Source organism: Panthera pardus, unplaced genomic scaffold (assembly GCF_024362965.1).
Source record: "Panthera pardus isolate Hobbes unplaced genomic scaffold, ASM2436296v1 HiC_scaffold_6, whole genome shotgun sequence".
Classification (NCBI taxonomy): domain Eukaryota; kingdom Metazoa; phylum Chordata; class Mammalia; order Carnivora; family Felidae; genus Panthera; species Panthera pardus.
In genome coordinates, this window is record NW_026526991.1 from 46299166 (window position 1) to 46316420 (window position 17255).

General features: G+C 38.2%; 1 protein-coding gene across 1 annotated transcript in view; it reads left to right on the forward strand.

The window, feature by feature from the left end:
* The first annotated feature begins 11178 nt into the window (after positions 1-11178).
* PTPRR (protein tyrosine phosphatase receptor type R) overlaps positions 11179-17255 on the forward strand; it is a 243175-nt gene continuing 237098 nt past the window's right edge. Inside the window, exon 1 of the mRNA XM_019455098.2 lies at positions 11179-11603. Within this exon, the coding sequence (XP_019310643.1) occupies positions 11546-11603 (58 nt within the window). The 5' untranslated portion in view covers positions 11179-11545. The remainder of the gene's footprint in view (positions 11604-17255) is intronic.

Here is a 17255-nt window from a genome sequence, read left to right on the forward strand (position 1 = left end):
AAATGAATAAACATTAAAAAAATTTTTTTTAATAAAAAAGTTAATAAATAAAGACATAAATAGGTCAAAAGATAAAACTATGTGAATGCTAATCAAAAAAGAGTTAGAGTAGCTTTAATGTCAACAAAGTAGACTTGAGAACAAGAAATATTTCAAGGATAAAAAGGCTTCTAAAATATATTGCATAATGATACAAATCTCAATTTCCCAAGACATAACAATTGCAACATGCACCTAACAGGAGATGTCCCCAATACATGAAGCAAAAATTGATTAAGCTCAGAGGATAAATACAGATCTACACACGTGGTCAGAGAATTCTACATTCATCTCTCAGTAATCAATATAACAAGTAGACAAAAAAAGAAAATCGATAAGGATATAGAAGACCTGAGCAACACGATTAACCAGCTTAACCTAATTAACATTTCTAGAACACACTATACAACACAAAATACACATTTTGTTTTCAAGTGCCCATGGAACATTCTCCATGATAGACTATATTCTCGGTATAAAACAGTTTTTAACAAATTTAACGTAATTGAAATCATGTAGCATATACTCTCAGACAGTAATGGAATTCACTCAAATAATAACAAAAACATCTGGAAAATTACCCAAATATTTGGAGATTAAATAACACACTTCTAAATCACCTATGAACTGGAAAGAAAATTATGTACGAAATTTGAGATTAATTTCAATTGAGTGAAAATGAAAATACAGATAAGAAAATTGGTGGAAAGTACTAACGCAGTGATTACTGGGCACATTACATGTTTATATTAAAATTTTTTTCACAAATCCAAGATCTATGTTTCCACCTTAAGAAAGTAGAAAAAAATGAGTAAATTAAGTGCAAAGCAAGCAGAAGAAAGGGTAAAGACAAAAGCAGAAATCTTTGAAATTAAAAAAAAAGAAAACTCAATGAAACAAAAATTCTGTTTTGTGAAAAAGATCAATAAAATTAGTAAACCTCTATCCAGACTAATTAATAAGTATGGCTACATTAAAATTAAGAACTATTGATCAAAGCACACTATAAAAATGAAAAGAAAAATCATACAGTGACAGAATTTTTGCAGCATAATAAAAATCAAGTGCTTATTATCTAAATTCTAGACTATATAGAAAACTTCTAAAAATCAATTAATAAAAGAAAAATAGGCAAAGGATATAAAAAGGCAACTTATAGAATAGGAAACACTGTTGTCCTTTAAACATTTGAATTTTTTTTTTTACCTTTCTTTCTTTCTTTCTTTCTTTCTTTCTTTCTTTCTTTCTTTCTTTCTTCTTTATTTATTATTGAGAGACAGAAAGCATGAGAATGGGAGGGGCAGAGAGAGGGGGAGACACATAACCAGAAGCAGGCTCCAGGCTTTGAGCTGTCAGCACATAGCCTGACGCTGAGCTCAAACTCACAAACCACGAGATCATGACCTGAGCCTAACGTGCTTAACTGACTGAGCCACCCAGGTGCCCCTACATTTACTTGTTTTTGAGAGACAGAGAGAGACAGAGCACAAGTGGGGGAGTGGCAGAGAGAGAATGAGACACCGAATCCAAAGCAGGCTCCAGGCTCTGAGCTGTCAGCACAGAGCCTGAAGGGGGACCGAACTCACAAACCCCAAGATCATGACCTGAGGCAATGTCAAACGCTTAACGGACTGAGCCACCCAGGCGCTTCCATTAAACATTTTTAAACATGTTTTTATTTGTAGTCAAGAAAAGATGAATTTTAAAAATGAGATGCTATTTCATATGCACTGATTTGGCAAAATAGTGAGTAAGTCTGATACTTATGTGTGGAGCTATAGGAAAATTTGTATTCTTATACACTGCTATTAACAATGCAAATTGGAGGGGTGACTGGGTGGCTCAGTTGCTTAAGTGTTTGATTTTGGCTCAGGTCATGATCTCACAGTTCATTAGTTTGAGCCCCATGAAGGGCTCTGTGCTGACAGCTCGGATGCCTGCTTCAGATTCTGAGTCTCCCTCTCTTTCTGCCCCTCCTCCACTTGTGTTTTCTCATTCTCTCTCTTTCTCTCTCTCTCTCTCAAAAATAATAAACATATTAACATTTAAAAAAAATATAAAATAGAATGTATTCCTAATGGGAAATTACTGTCTTGAAACAATAATCAACTTAACATATTTTAAAAAAATAATAAAAAAGAAAAGAAAGGAAAAGAACTATAATAGAGGAAAAAAGTGGAAATGATTTATTTTTATGGGATGTAATGCCAGTTAGTAAAAATTAAAATAAAAAAATTGCTGCATGTTTTTTACAGATACCTCCAATAAAATTCAAAGACATGATTAGGAATGATAAACTATAAGATCATAATAGTCATTACATCTGAAGAGGAACAGAAGAGGATAGGTATATTGTTAAGGTTTTTTTTTTCTTTTTTTAATAAAAAGAGATGAAAAGCAAAGAAAAGTAATTTTTCAAAAAGAAAGGAGATACCACAATTACATATAACTCCGATTTATGCAGTTCACTCTCCAGTACTTTTTACCTGATGGTATTTCCTGTGATGATAATTCCAGTGTTAGTCAACTGAGTTATCCAGAGATAATGAAAAGGGAGCAAAGTCTTCTCATTCACCTTCCGCTTTTAGCCAACATTCTTAGAAAAAGCAGGATCCCTATTTGGAATGTACACATTTAGGTTCTTCCTAATTTGCTACAGGTCAAGATGTGACTCAGAATCTCTGATATCCTATTCCCGACACTAGGTTTTGACACTTGGGAATCTCTTCTTTTCATGGGTCAATGGCTTCATCAGCACTAGAACCGCCATGTTAGAAATACAGCTTTCAAACGTTTTAAGAGGTAAATGAACATCATTTGAATGCCTTTTCTTGCTCTTCTAAAGCAGTTCACTTTAACCGAGGAAGAGCTCTAAAAACTAAGTCAAAAATAGAACGCTATAGTGCAAAGCTATGTAACAGTTAAAAATATTGACATGGAAATATGTTCCCACCATACTATTAGGTAAAGAAAAGCTTCCAAATCCACAGTATGCTCCCGGGGGTGTAAAAATTATGTTAAAATAAACAAGAATTGTAAATACTCACGTGCATAAACACGTCTATACCCAGGGTAGTGGTAGAATACACACAGCAAAATGTTAATGGTGCTTACCACCAGTTAATGGAATCTATGGGAACATTTTATTGTCTTTCTATTTTGTCTGTTGTGCAATGGGTGTTTTCACTTTTGTAATTTAGAACATTCACCTCCACACTGAGGACAATTAATTTAGATAAAAGAAAACTTTAGAAATATCATGCCTGTTTTTCCCACTTCCTAGAAATAGTGAGGTAAAGTTGGATTGCTGTCTATTTATGGCTGATTCAAAGGTAGTTAAATTTGATATTATTTCCAAATTTACCACTGAATTTGGTTTGAAAGGAGTACAGTCTTTGTGATAATCACTTTTGGCATAAGCCTAATATAAAATATGATTTTAAGTTCTGCAGTCAAAATCTAGACTAGTTGCTTACCTTTTTTCTAAAGTAGAGCTATTTCTAAGACTCGAGGATCCAGAAAACTCTTGTAAGAGGAATGGTTTATATTTTGTCTCCATTTGTATTAATAACAAAACAGTATTTGGGTGGGTATTTATCACATGGAATTGAATAAAAATACATTTTATTAACATATGAAATGAAGCCACTTCTATTCTATCCCCAAATAATAAAAAATTAAAATTATTTGCTGAAGCTATTCTAAGAAACAGAGAATTCATGAAATCTTTATTCTTTACTCTCCAGCATTTGGAAAATACCTAACCCAAATATTTTGATGCCATTTGCCAAGCAGGAAGCCAAGAACACGAAAATGCTTGGTAGCGTATTTTTCTCATTCTTTTCCTGCTTAAATTTCTCATCCATAATACATTAGACTGACTTCTTCTTTTTTTTTTTAGTTGTTTACTGTAAAGCCAGTTCACACAATTTTCCTCTAAGTTCCTAAGATGAATAAAGTATCAAAGTATGACCCACATTTCTAAATCAATAAGGTGTTTATTTTACTTAATTAACAAGATGTTCACCAAAAATATGAAAAAAAAAAAAAAAGTAGAATTCTGAGTTGCTCTGTCAGTTAGCCTTGGGCAGTTATAATCTCTGAGACAAATAGCTTTGTTATTTGCACAGTTGTGTCAATGTAATTTCAAATCAGTGCAACTTGAATCAATAAAAAGCTCTGGTAGAGAGTTATTCATTTAGTGTAATTTGGCTTTTTTTTTTTCAATTACATTTCTCCTTAAATACTTCATATATTTAAAGGTATGCTGGAAATTACTTCTGACACAGTACAGTTTTTCAGATTGGTTAAGGTTTCTACATAATCACAAAAGCTTCTGCTGTAGCTATTTCCACCTCCTGGAAAATTTTTTAACCAAGTACCTGCTTTCATAACTCCTTTACCAACTCCTAGTTTCTGCTCAATGCTCTTCTTCTCCACATGGCTTTTCTTAAAAATCCCATTTTATTCTGTAAACTCCTTGTACTCACATCTCTCCCCAATCCCTACTCCCCAAATTCCCCTTATTTTGATCTACTTTTACATTTTCCCACAGCATTTATCACCTTCCACCATACTATAAAATTTACTTATTTCTTACATTTATTGTTCAATGCATATTTCTTCCTCCTAGAATGTAAGCTTCATGAAGGCAGGAATTTTTATCTATTTTGGTCAGCAATGTATCCCAAATACTAAAGACATTTCTTGGCTCATCATGGGTACTCAATATATACTTAACTATTTAAAATAAATCATGTATCAGTGAAATGTCAGCAGATTATTCCACTGTTTTTAGAAAATATGTAACATACCATATCACATTGTAACTTGACTTCAGCTGATTTTTCCTCGTCTATTCAATGAAGAAAGGCACTAGCATTGTCCCAGCACACATGGATTCTGATGAATGATTTATTTTATTTTTTTTTAACGTTTTATTTATTTTTGAGACAGAGAGAGACAGAGCATGAACGGGGGAGGGTCAGAGAGAGAGGGAGACACAGAATCGGAAGCAGGCTCCAGGCTCTGAGCCATCAGCCCAGAGCCCGACGCGGGGCTCGAACTCACGGACCGCGAGATCGTGACCTGAGCCGAAGTCGGATGCTCAACCGACTGAGCCACCCAGGCGCCCCTTAAATTTTTTTTTAACGTTTTATTTATTTCTGATGAATGATTTAAATTGTGGTCATAAACAGATGACTGCTTAGTTATTTCGGAGTATTAGTGGTCATGTTACAGTTGATATTTTTAGTAAGATTTCCTCTAACTCTCCCTTCCCTGTTGTAGAGGTCTTTCACTAAGGAATGTTTTAATCTTAAAATATTTCTCAAAACCAAACCATAAACTGTTAAGTTAGCCTTTTACCTACTGTAGACATACAGCTGCAAGAATGAGAGAAAGAAAGAAGTAGGAGACAGAGAGAAGCATTGAAGCATGAAACATCATGCTCACCCCAGCAGGTTTCAAGATACCAGTGACAGAGGCATGAAGTCCCATATTTTGGAGATGTCCTTTTACATCATCTTAGTTTTGTGAGAAAATAATGAAACAGAGTGGATTGGGATTAAGTGATCTAATCAAACCATAGCTATATTTCCAGGATACTCTTAATATTTTGGGCTATTAGGTGAAGGAGTTGTTCCAAAGTGGCCTCATTCAAGGAAACCCAGAACAATGACCAAGCACTGTAGAAAATGTGTTTGACTGGCCCCAAGTAGCTAGTGTAAGCCATAATAGAAGCCTCACATCTGTGTGCTGCTCAGGATGATGGATGGTGTAAGTGCAGCCTAATTAGTGTCTTGGGATGGACAAAGAGCTAATGCAGGAGAGTCAGCGGTTTGTAAATCTATTACCGACATCTTGGATGGATCTGACCTTTGCAGTGCCAGAGGGAGAGAAGAGAAAGATGACAATACGATACATCGTACCAAGGGCTAGCTCCAAGGAAAGTTCATACCTCATTTTGAATAGAATTTTAATGATGAACCAATAGCAGAATCCATAGGTAATTATACACTTTCTGTCTTTGATATTTTGTATTTGTCTAGGATATCATATTTCACATATGTATAGAAAAATATATACCTTATTTTGGATACCTAATTTTTTTTCTTAGAATACATATTGCTGTTTGTGTGTGTATCTGTGTGTGTCTCAAACACTTCAAATAGATAAATCTCAAGGCTGTGTTAAGTTGTAAATTTTAATTGCTATTAATCATCTCAAAGTCTGTTTCTTGGGTTAAAACTACTATGTTTTCCATTTAAGCCATGAAGTAAATGCTTTCATTAAACCTGTTGCGAGGACTCACCAGACCAGAGTTCTAATCCCAGCTTTATCACTTACCAACTAGATGACCACGGACAAATTACTAGCCTCATTGAGTTTCAGCTTCTTCCTTCATCACAAAGGGGGAATAATACCCCATAAAGCTCTTGTGAGAGTTCAATGTGATAACATATAGTTTGTAAATTTTAGCTCTTTTCCATCCCATTCTTAGTGCCTTTTGTAACTTCACTGTTTCCTTCACCATATGTCCATACAGAAGGGTATATTGTTCTGCCCTGTTATGGTTGAGAGAATATTTTTAAAAATTAATGATGAATCCAAACACCTGAACATGAGATCTTCATCCATGAATTTCCAATTCATTCCTTTTCACACTGAATATAGTTTAATTTACATCACTTTGAATATATTTAAATTCACATCAATTCTTTATTAGGTAAAAGTAAATTGTTACTCTTCTTTCTTCCTCTTACACGGAGACACCTCTCAGACAAAAGGAAAGACTTTGGGGTTAATAATGTGACTGTGTAAAGGATGCGGCAGGGTAAATACATTACAAATCGCAGTGAATTGTTGGTCACTGTCACCTATTCTTGTACACGTTCAGAAGTTTCTTGAAGCCATTTCACCATTTCATGTCTCTCCTACTGGCTCACACAATCCCCTGGCCTCTGTCTATATGTATAGCAGTTAGAAACTATTTATCTAGACAGACTCAGCTCATTCGCTGCTCTTCAACAACAGTTTCTTGCCTGCTACACGTCCCCACCTCTGCTGCCACCCTCCCTAGAAGAGATCATTTCCTCTATGCTGCTCTATTTTACCTTAAGCATCTTCTACTATGGTTCTTCTAAGCATGGTTTGACTTGCTATTTGTCTTTGTTCACTAGATTCTAGATCCCAGTGCCCACTGCCACAAGCAGTGTTTCATCCTCTTTGAGACATTCACCTATGGGTGTTTCTCAACACAGAGCTAGTCACTGCCAGATCTCGGGTCAGGAGCTCCTGCCCTGGCCCCGATCTAATTCTAGTGAGCTGCCTACAACTTATACTGTGTACTTTTATTATATATGTAGTAATACATTGTAGCAGTTTGGAATCAAATTATCTGATTGTGCATCCTAACTTTAACAACTTGCCCTTCGGTTGATTACTTATGACTTGATTTTGAACAAGTTACTTCTCTGTAGCTCAACTGTCTCATCTCTAAAATGAGATGATGGTAATGCCTCTTTGTAGGGATATTATAAAGTTTAAATGGGACATCCAGGGGCACCTGGGTGGCTCAGTTGAGCCTTTGACTCTTGGTTTCAGCTCAGGTCATGATCCCAAGGTTGTGGGATCCACACTGAGCATGAAGCCTGCTTAAGATTCTCTCTCTTCCTCTGCCCTTCCTCTGCTTGTGCACTTTCTCTCTCTCTCTCTGCCCTCTCCTCCCCGCTCATTTTCTCTCTCTTTCTAAAATAAAAAATAAAATAAAATAAAAATAAATGGGACATCCATATGCTTAGAACAGAGCTTGTCACATAGGAAACGTTCAATCAATGTTAGATATCATTATAGTTAAGGAATAATACTAATCTAAATGACTTGAGTAGGAAACTAACAGTCAGTAGATCTAATATCTCTGTTTATAGTGTTCTCAGGAAAGACCGCCAACATGAATGATCACCATCCATTTATAGGCAAATTAATGTGCAGGCTTAAAACAGTTAAATTTGTTTTGAGAAAAAGCTCTGAAAGGCTTCTCTTGTTATAAATTCTCCCTGAATCTCATGTCTTAAGACACAGAGATTATACATCTACTGAGAAAGAAAAGTCATATGTTATGAATTTCCCATTTATTTTTCAAAATGTAAATGATTTCCTTGAGGACACCACTCTGTGGGCCTGTACTAATTTCTATGGCACTCTTATATTAGTTTCCATGCCTCTGAATTGATACTAATTTGTAAAACCTTGGTGCAGTGTTTTAACTCTTTCTCCTCTAAAACACCAAAATTCCCTTCACAGGCATTAGGTCACAGAGTCAAGGGAAAGCAGCATCTAAGGACTCACAGGGAATATTGCTCAAAGAGTTAAGGGGTTAGCTTTTTCACTAATTGGCTAATTCACTTATTGTCCTTTGACTTCACACATTGTGGGATCAAATCCATTAGAAGTATATTAGATCGACTTGCCAAGGAATATGAATTTTTCTTAATCCTTTATCCTTTTCAAGTAAATTAATAATGAATGTCCCATCACCAAAATTATAGCTCACTCGAGGTTATTTTTACCATACTGAACTATTTTTGTAGTATATCTAGGCAATTGGAAATTGGAAAATTTTGCTGCTAAGGGGATTTTCATGCAAAGTTTAATAATTCAACTACCTGTACCCCTGGGCAAAATAAATAGCTAGCTGACTGCTCGTTGGCAAAGTCACAGCCAATTATATTATTTGAAACTTTAAATGCTCCTCCCCTTTCCCTGAACATGCTGGAATTATCTGTAGGAGAGCAAGGGGTTCAGGGCAATGTTAGGGCATTGTTTCATGATCTTATGTGCATTTTCTTCTTGGAGACCTGTTTAAGTTTGGTAATTAGTGGGGTTTTTTAAAGTTATTTATTTTGAGAGAGAGAGAGCATGAGCAGGGGAGGGGAAGAGAGAGAGAGAGAGAGAGAGAGAGAGAGAGAGAGAGAGAGGAGAGAGAAAATCCCAAGCAGAGAGAATCTGATGGGTGTCTCAAATTCACTGATTGTGAGATCATGACTGGAGTTCAAGAGTTGAGTGCTTAACCAACTGAGCCACCCAGGTGCCCCATCATTTCTTTTTTCTTTCTTTTTTTTTTTAACTTTTTGTCTTAGGAAGGAAGAAAACAAGAGAAGCAAAACCATTGTAAGTGGGCTACTATTATTTCCCCCAATTCTATACAGTAACTCTAGTACCAGATGTTAGATGAGAAGGGTTAATCCTCTAAGCTTTAAGCACAGCTAAATAAATTACCTGGAATATCTATTCAGTATGAACTCCAAAGAGCTAGACTAATGGCTAAGAGCTAGGCTAATGGTAGAGTATTGAACTTCACCAACAAGTTGCTTTTAATTTATTCTTTTTTTGAGCACCAATTTTGAAAGAAGCATTGTTCTAATCAGTCACGATGCCTCAGTGAATAAAATTGCCAAAGATCTCTGCCATTGTGGGTCAGATTCCACTGCAGGGATTGGAAACAAGATAGGGAAATGGACAATATGACAGATTTAATAAATAATTCTTTGGGTATGCTAGAAAGTGTTGCACACTATGGGAAAAGGAGACCAGGAAAAGATGAATCTGGAGTAGGGGAAGAGGTTGCAACTTAGAGTGTTTTGGGGTGAAATAGTAGTGCCACAGAAATGGGGCAGGGTACACTTGTGGGGGTGCGTCCAGGGGTTGGGAAAATGCAGTTGCATATATCTCTATTCTCAGCATCAAAGACTTGTCTAATATTAAAATATATATGTCATTCTTTCCTTCTCCCACCTGTCGTGCAATTCCTGGCCTTGTGTCTCAGTGCTAGAGCTGAAATAAATTATAGAGGCAATGATATGGCTGGGCTCTCAGATCCTATGACAGCTTGCCTGATTTAAGCTCTGTGGGTAGCATATTTCCTATTAGTTGTCCCAATTCACAGTGGATGGAGAAAGAAAGCATCAAGTGAGCATGCAGTTCAATTCAACAAACGTTTATTAGTACCTCTTATTTGCCTGGAAAGGCTTTATTCAATTTAAGTGATACAAAGATGCAGAAGTTCTTATCGAGCTTTCAACTGTATTGTAAGACAAACCACAGATAAATGAGTATCTGGTGAAAAAAATGAGGCAGATGTTGTGTGTAGAAGGTAAATTCACTGTAATCTGGAGGTGGGCCAGGGCTTTCTGGAAGTGAGACCAAGGTTAGACCTTTGTAAGTTTGAGTGTGGTGGTGATGCAGGAGGAAGTTAACTGGGAAGGGGCCAAGGGCATCCCATGAAGACACAGAGGCAGAAAGGTCAGTGCTCCTGGGATGGTTAAGGGAGAGTAGACTGGCCGGGCGTGTTTTATGATTAGGAGTAATTACTTACTAGACTAATATAAGGATCTTCATCCTCCAAAGTCTTAGATGGGGGGGGGGGGGGGGGAGGTGTCACCTCTATTGCGCAGACTGTTGTAGGCTCCCTAGAGACACGAGCGGGACCAGAGGAGTCCAGTTACAGAGCTGATTCTATTACCTTTCACCTTAGAAAGGAAAATGAAGACCAGACATAATTACCTCAATTACACATTACATCCTACTAGTCTAAAAGTATGACCTCACTTCTTTCTCTCACTATGGTCATGGACTTGAGTCGACAGAAAGTTTAAACACAGGGATCGAGCTGGAGAAAGGGGAAAGAGAAAGGAAAAGAGGAAAGCTGCCAGAAAGGAGTCACCCGCAAGGCACGGTCCCCAGCAGGTGCTTTGGGAATGCTTCCCCAGGCAGCCCACGGTGCTCGCAAACTCAGCAAGGGTAAGATACCACCGAATTCTCTATTCGTATGGGCAGCCCTGGGCACCCTTGGGCCAGCAGCGAGCCCTGTCCACGTGCAGAGGAGGGACTAGGGTGGGTCTTAAGGTCCTGTTGTTCCTCTGGTCAGGCCCAAATTTATCCCTCCCCACCCAGCCCCGGGTCTTAGACGGGCTCTCACTAAGAACCGCCGCTAGACGCCCCCCTCGCAGGAGCCAGCCCCCCCGGAGCAGCCAGCCCCCCTCGCAGCCGCCGCGAAGACCCGGAGAAGTGGAATCCACTTTGAAACTCTGTGCGGCGCGAGGGCCAGCGCTGGGCATGCTCAGTTGGCGCGGCGCGTCTGGCTGCTGCTGGCTCTGCGCTGGCCCCGCGCGGAGGGCTCCGGGGCTGGCGCGGGAGTCCACCCCGCCTTCTCCGCGGCGGCTGCGGGCTTCCAGAAGGCCGAGCAGCAGCCGCCGCCGAGCGCCTCGCCCCTGCCCTGCTCCGCCCCCCTCCTAGCCGCCTCCTACTCATCCTCCCTCTCGCCCTCTCTTCGGGAGGCGAAGCTGGTGCTGGCTTCTGTCGGCGCCACAGACCTCTGCGAGCCCAGCCAGGACCTGAGAATGAAACCCGGAGACCAGAGGACCCTTGGCGGTGGCTCTTTCTAATAACACTTTGCCTGAAGTGGGGTCGTGGCGGAGTTCCCCCTCCACCGCTCAATGCAAGCACTATGCGGACAGCAGTCTGCCTCCCTGCGCTGTGCCTGCTTCTTAATCTTCACGCTGCAGGTAAGGGGTGGCGGGGCGTAGAGCTGGAGCTGTGTATGAGATGGGAAACTGCACATGCTTGAGGACTCTAGGAAAAGCTTGCCTCGCCGAGAAAGCTGTAGAAAGGCAAAGCAGGACAGTACTGACAGGCAAGGGGTGAGGGAGTTGTGCACCTGTTGGAAGACTGAGGCGGAAAACTTAAGCTAAAATCAGCCCTCGATTTTTCCTTACCTGGTACGAATCGTAGTGAACATTTTGAATATGAACACAGGTTTGCTTCCCCTCCATCTAGATTCCCTCCCTAATCCTGTCTCTAGGCTATGCACTTGACTGCCAATTTTTCAGGAGACAGACAAGACATCCTGCTGAATGTAACCTTTTCTACTGCAGCGGCTACATCCTAAGGTCCCTGGGCTTAGCGAGAGCTCGCAGGGATGCATTGGCTGTAACCTGAAGGACCACATCTCCGCCCAAAAGATCGAAATACATGGTTCACGTTAATGATGCCGCTCCAGGCTCCTTTGGCCCCTGCTCTTGTCACTCGAATTTTCTAAGCCAATAAGAAGAAGGAAAGGTTTAAAATAGGGCCCCCTCTTCTCTTTCAGCATCATGGTCAGCGTCCGAGGGCACCAAACAAAAACCCAATCACAGTTTCAAGGCTGACAACCCCAGGGTAGGCACTGTCCCTGGGACAGATTTGGGGAGGACCGGCCAAGAGTGACAGTGAGACTGCGCCCAAATATAAACATATTTGACATCAGAACCAATATTAGATTTCATATGGGAGCAAACCTTAGAGGGTACCTGGGGAATTTTATATGCAATGCCACTACAGATCCTGCTTTTTGGATACATGCAGTCTGTGTAATGCAAGGACTTGCTGGACTGAATCCTTTATCATTTTTACACACACATGTACCAAAATAGAATATGGCAGAGAGATTTTTGGGCACCCTACTGCGACAGCAGTTGTCCATGCAGTAGTCCTGTAGCAACCAAAGACTAGATATTTTCCCCGAGTTCTCTTGTCACCCAATCACACATACTCATTCATTCCTTCGCCTAACATTTATTGAGCATGTATTATATCCCAGGGGTAATGAATAAAAATAATGGCTGCAAAATCACAATTCTTGTGGTATCTTTTAAAAAGAGTGGGTGAGTTCCTTTCCTATGTGTGCAATAATGCAAGTAAAATATGGTACTTCCTCATTTCTAGCTTGTGCTTTTTTAATGTATTGTGAACCTCTTCAACAAGTAATACACGAGAATATTAAGGCTATAGTTAAGTACACATGTTAATTGTTATAATTATGATGTTTTATTGAGAAATTTTCAATAGTTCTTTGGCACCTTTTAAAAACTAGCAAATAGCTTTGACTTGGTCATTAACTTATTTGCAAACAGCTGTACTGCATCATTTTATTACTACATACAGTTGTTTAATGTTGAAATTTGGGATGAAAATATGCACATTGGGTTGAGTTTTATTTACATTATTATGTTTAATGACAGCACTGATACAAACATCCATTGCCAAAAAAATTTTTTTTAAAGAAAAAGCCTCAGTTCTTACCAAGTTTAAGAATGATTTAGCTGATCTATCAAAAATGTCAGTGTAGTCATTCTTGAAAACTAATATATAAGAAATTCTAAAGATTACACTTAATGTATCTTGAGCAATTATAGCTTCAAAGTTATAAATAAACTTCAATCTAGGCAGGTGGAAAACATTTCTCAATTTATTGTAGGTGAACATTTGGGATGAGGAAAGTAGAGGATTTTGTTGATCAAAGGGGAAACCTAGAAGTCTCTAGCCCTAGATTATACCTGGAGCTCTGCCAAAGGGTGTATTACCAGAGACAAGCCTGTCCACCTCTACTTTGACTTCTTAAGTTGAAAAAAAAAAATATTCAACCAATTTGAAATTGATAAGGCAATGCATTGTTGGGCTATCATTTTCATATTTCAATTGCAAGATGCTATATAGAAATTAATTGTATTCATATTTAATATAGTGCTTTTGATAGGTGTTTTTTCACAGCAGATTGCAAGTTTAATAGTGTAGCTGTCTTGCCAGTTTCATTTTGAATGCATTTTAATTTTAAACAGCAATTTGTGGGTCACAAGCTGTCATCAGATTAAAATTCATCACAGTTATCTAATAACATTATTAGGACTTTCATTGGAACTGAAACACATATTTTTTGATCTAAGCTCCTGTAGATTTGAGTAATATGAAAGCGAATGGGTGGGAGGACAAAGAGCAAGAAGTCATTGATTACTTGTTGAGTGAGTTTGTTTCTTTTACAGAACCCTTTCCTCTCAGGATAGAAGTGAGGCTTATAAAGGAGGGAAAAGAATTCTCTTTTTTCGCCCTCTTTACTGAAAAGCTAACTGGTCCATTTTGGTTATGCCCTGGGTGCCAACAGCTACTTCATGCTGGTGGAACTGATAACATATTAGAACCGTTTAGGGATGGGAGAAATTGGCTGACAGGATGTGAGTGCTCTACTCAGGCAACAAGGAACTGTTGCCTTCCAGATAATCATTCCCCTAATGATGGTAGCCAACTGTTTTCAACTTGAGTGCCATCTCCAATTATTTGGTCATGATTACCTAAGACACTATGCAAAATAATAAGCAAGCAAGAAAATAATAAATAAATAAATAAATAAATAAATAAATAAATAAATAAATTCTGACCAACCCTGAGTTTTAACTGGCTTAATAGGGAAAAGTACTGTGGTCTCTTTGTAGTGTCCGTGGGAACAAAAAGATGATGAGAGGTACAATACTGTGTAATTAACATCTTTAGGTAAAATAATTCTAATAAATTACTGAGCATAGAGCTTGTTAAATAACTCAGTTTCAACTCTTTCTATGGCAACTCACTTTCCTAGATCTCCCTAACAAAGAAAGTTGTAGTTATTGTCTATCCAACTGCTTACTATTCGGGTAAGAAAACTAAGATCCAGTAAATGGTAGACAGTATTTACTTTAAATAGTAAATTTAACTATTTAACAGTTATGCCAGTTAACAGCACAGTTAAGATGAAAATGCATGTGTTCAGACCTGTGACTGTATATTGTATGAAATCATATAGTAGGAAAGGCCACCATTGAGTTAGTGGCCACCATTGAGTTAAGGCCACCATTGAGTTAGTCAAATCCTTTTTACCTAGCTGTACTCATTCTTTACTCCTTCTATGAACCAATGTAATACATAAACTCCAGTTGAAAAGACTACTTCAGGAATATCCAAGAAAGTGTGCCCCAATAACATGGATGGTACCCCAAGATTTACACAAAGCTTATTTTTTCCTTGTCTTTTCTCTTTCTTTGCCCAAAAACCTATGTTCTGTTTCAGGAGATGATATTTATTGAGTAGTGTTTTACTTACAAAGGAGTGAAGGTCTTGGGCTGTTAAAAATTCTCATGTGAAAGCTTTATTGTTTCTAGTGAATGTTTTGCTAAAAACAACAACAACAACAACAACAACAACAACAACAACAACAAAACAGAACGTGATTTCAATGCATTTCTCTCTCTAAGCTCTGGAAAAGGTTCTTTCAAACGTTCATGTTGTTCTTACTCTTGAGCATTCTGGACAGCACCGAAGACTGCCTTCGATGTATCTTCTGAAGATACAGCTTCACTCTCAGAGAAATGCACAGTCAATTTCTCTAGTCTTTGAGAAAGAAAGATTCCTATGGTGAGACCAGGAGGATCAGGGAAATCATTTGCAAAGGCACCACCTTCAAAAGAAAGGGTAGATTGATAGGAAAATAATACATTATTCTTTAAGATTTTAAAATGTCTTTTCTCAATGAACTCCAGAATTTGTTTTTTCTGTTCAAAATCGCTCAACACAACCCTTACAATGGCCCAGGTTCTACCATATTCTCTTCTCCCATTATCTCCTTGATATCATCTCTCACTACTGTCCTCTTTTTTGTCTGTCTTCAGCCACATTGGTCTCCTTGCTGTTCCAAGAAGATGCCAGGCACTAGCCCACCTCATTTGTTTTGCATTTTTCTTTGCCTGAAACACTCTTTCCACGAGTATCTCTGGCTTAATCCCTTCATTTTAGCCTTCTACTCAAATGTTACTTTCTCAGGAAGGCCCTCACTAACTATCCTATTTAATATTTATTTCATCTTCTCCCCCCAAAAAACTTCAATACCCTTTCCTGCTTTACTTTTTTTCCCCAGAGGTTTTTCACCAGTTTCCATATCATATATTTAACTTATTTGTTTTGTTTACTGTGATTCCTCCTTTCCCCTTTGAAATGTAAGCTCCTTAAAGACAAAGATATTTGTCTGTTTTGTTTACTGCTGTATTTATTGCAGTTCCTGCCCAGCCTAGCACCTGGGGGCGGTGCCTGGCATAAAAGCTACTAAAGACTTAAATTATATTGAATAAATAGAAACAACACAGTGATATTTTTGGTCTCTCTCTTTTGCATTTAACTGCTTCTTGGCACCCATGCAAGACACGCTTAGTCAACTTAGCCACTTCTAGAACGGACTTCAACAGAGCTCATTTTATCCAACACTCAGGTTTCTCCCTAGGACCTCACATGCCCAGGGGACATACTACCTCAAACAGACTTTTCCAGCATTGTGAACTTAAGAACAATATGGATGGGCTTGCAAGAGACCAGAACTGCACATCAACTCCTTCAAATTGATTACCAGATGCTATGCAGCTCAAATGCCTTGCTGGTTCCGCTATATTTTCACTTCTTAGTGAAATGCCTTGTACATACATGTAGGAATGGCTATTGTGATACAAAAGGATTCATATAGCTAATTTATAAACAAGATTTAAAGCACTTGGACAAACCTGTCTACTTCTTTGGCACATCAGAGGCATATATATATGTATACTGAACATCACACACTCCTAACACCTTGAAGATTGCGTATTTTATTGGAGATCATACCCTGACTAGTGCCTTATAAAGATTCTGGAATGCATTATCCACATTTATCATTCTCTTTTTTGTTTCTCATCTGTTTCTCTACCAACTCCAATCCTCATCTTATTGTCCCATTTATGATATGTTGAACATAATTAAGTTATCTTCTTCTTACCAATGAATATTTACATCATTTATCTAATTTTATCTCTTTCTGAATTTGAGAATTCTCCCCACTGATTTCCATTGGATAGCCACTACTTTCTAGCTTCCCTCTTATCTCTCAAGCCATTCCTCAGTTTCTACTTTTAGGTCTTCCTCTGAGTAGTATTTAATGGTTAGCACTTTCTAGAATTTATGTGTCTGCTTTTATTTCCCTCTCTGTACAATATCCCTGGATGATTATATTCAGATCTACATATCAAAAATTCCTAAATCCATATTTTAATTTCACATATTTCTCCTGAATCTCAGTCATGTAGTTATAATTACCTAGGAGTCACGGGATATCCCACAAACACCTTATATTTATCTATTAGCACTCAGTGCTTCCCATCACAATTGCTCTTATTTCTGTATTTCGTATCATTGTGAATAACACCAAGATCCCCCATGATCACCCAAGCCGGAAATTAATAACTCATCCTGTGCCCTCCCTCCTTTACTGTGTTCATCTGAAAGGTCACCAAGTCTTCTCCACTCTCCATGTTCACATCACTGCCTTGGGGTAGGTCCTTATTTCTCATATA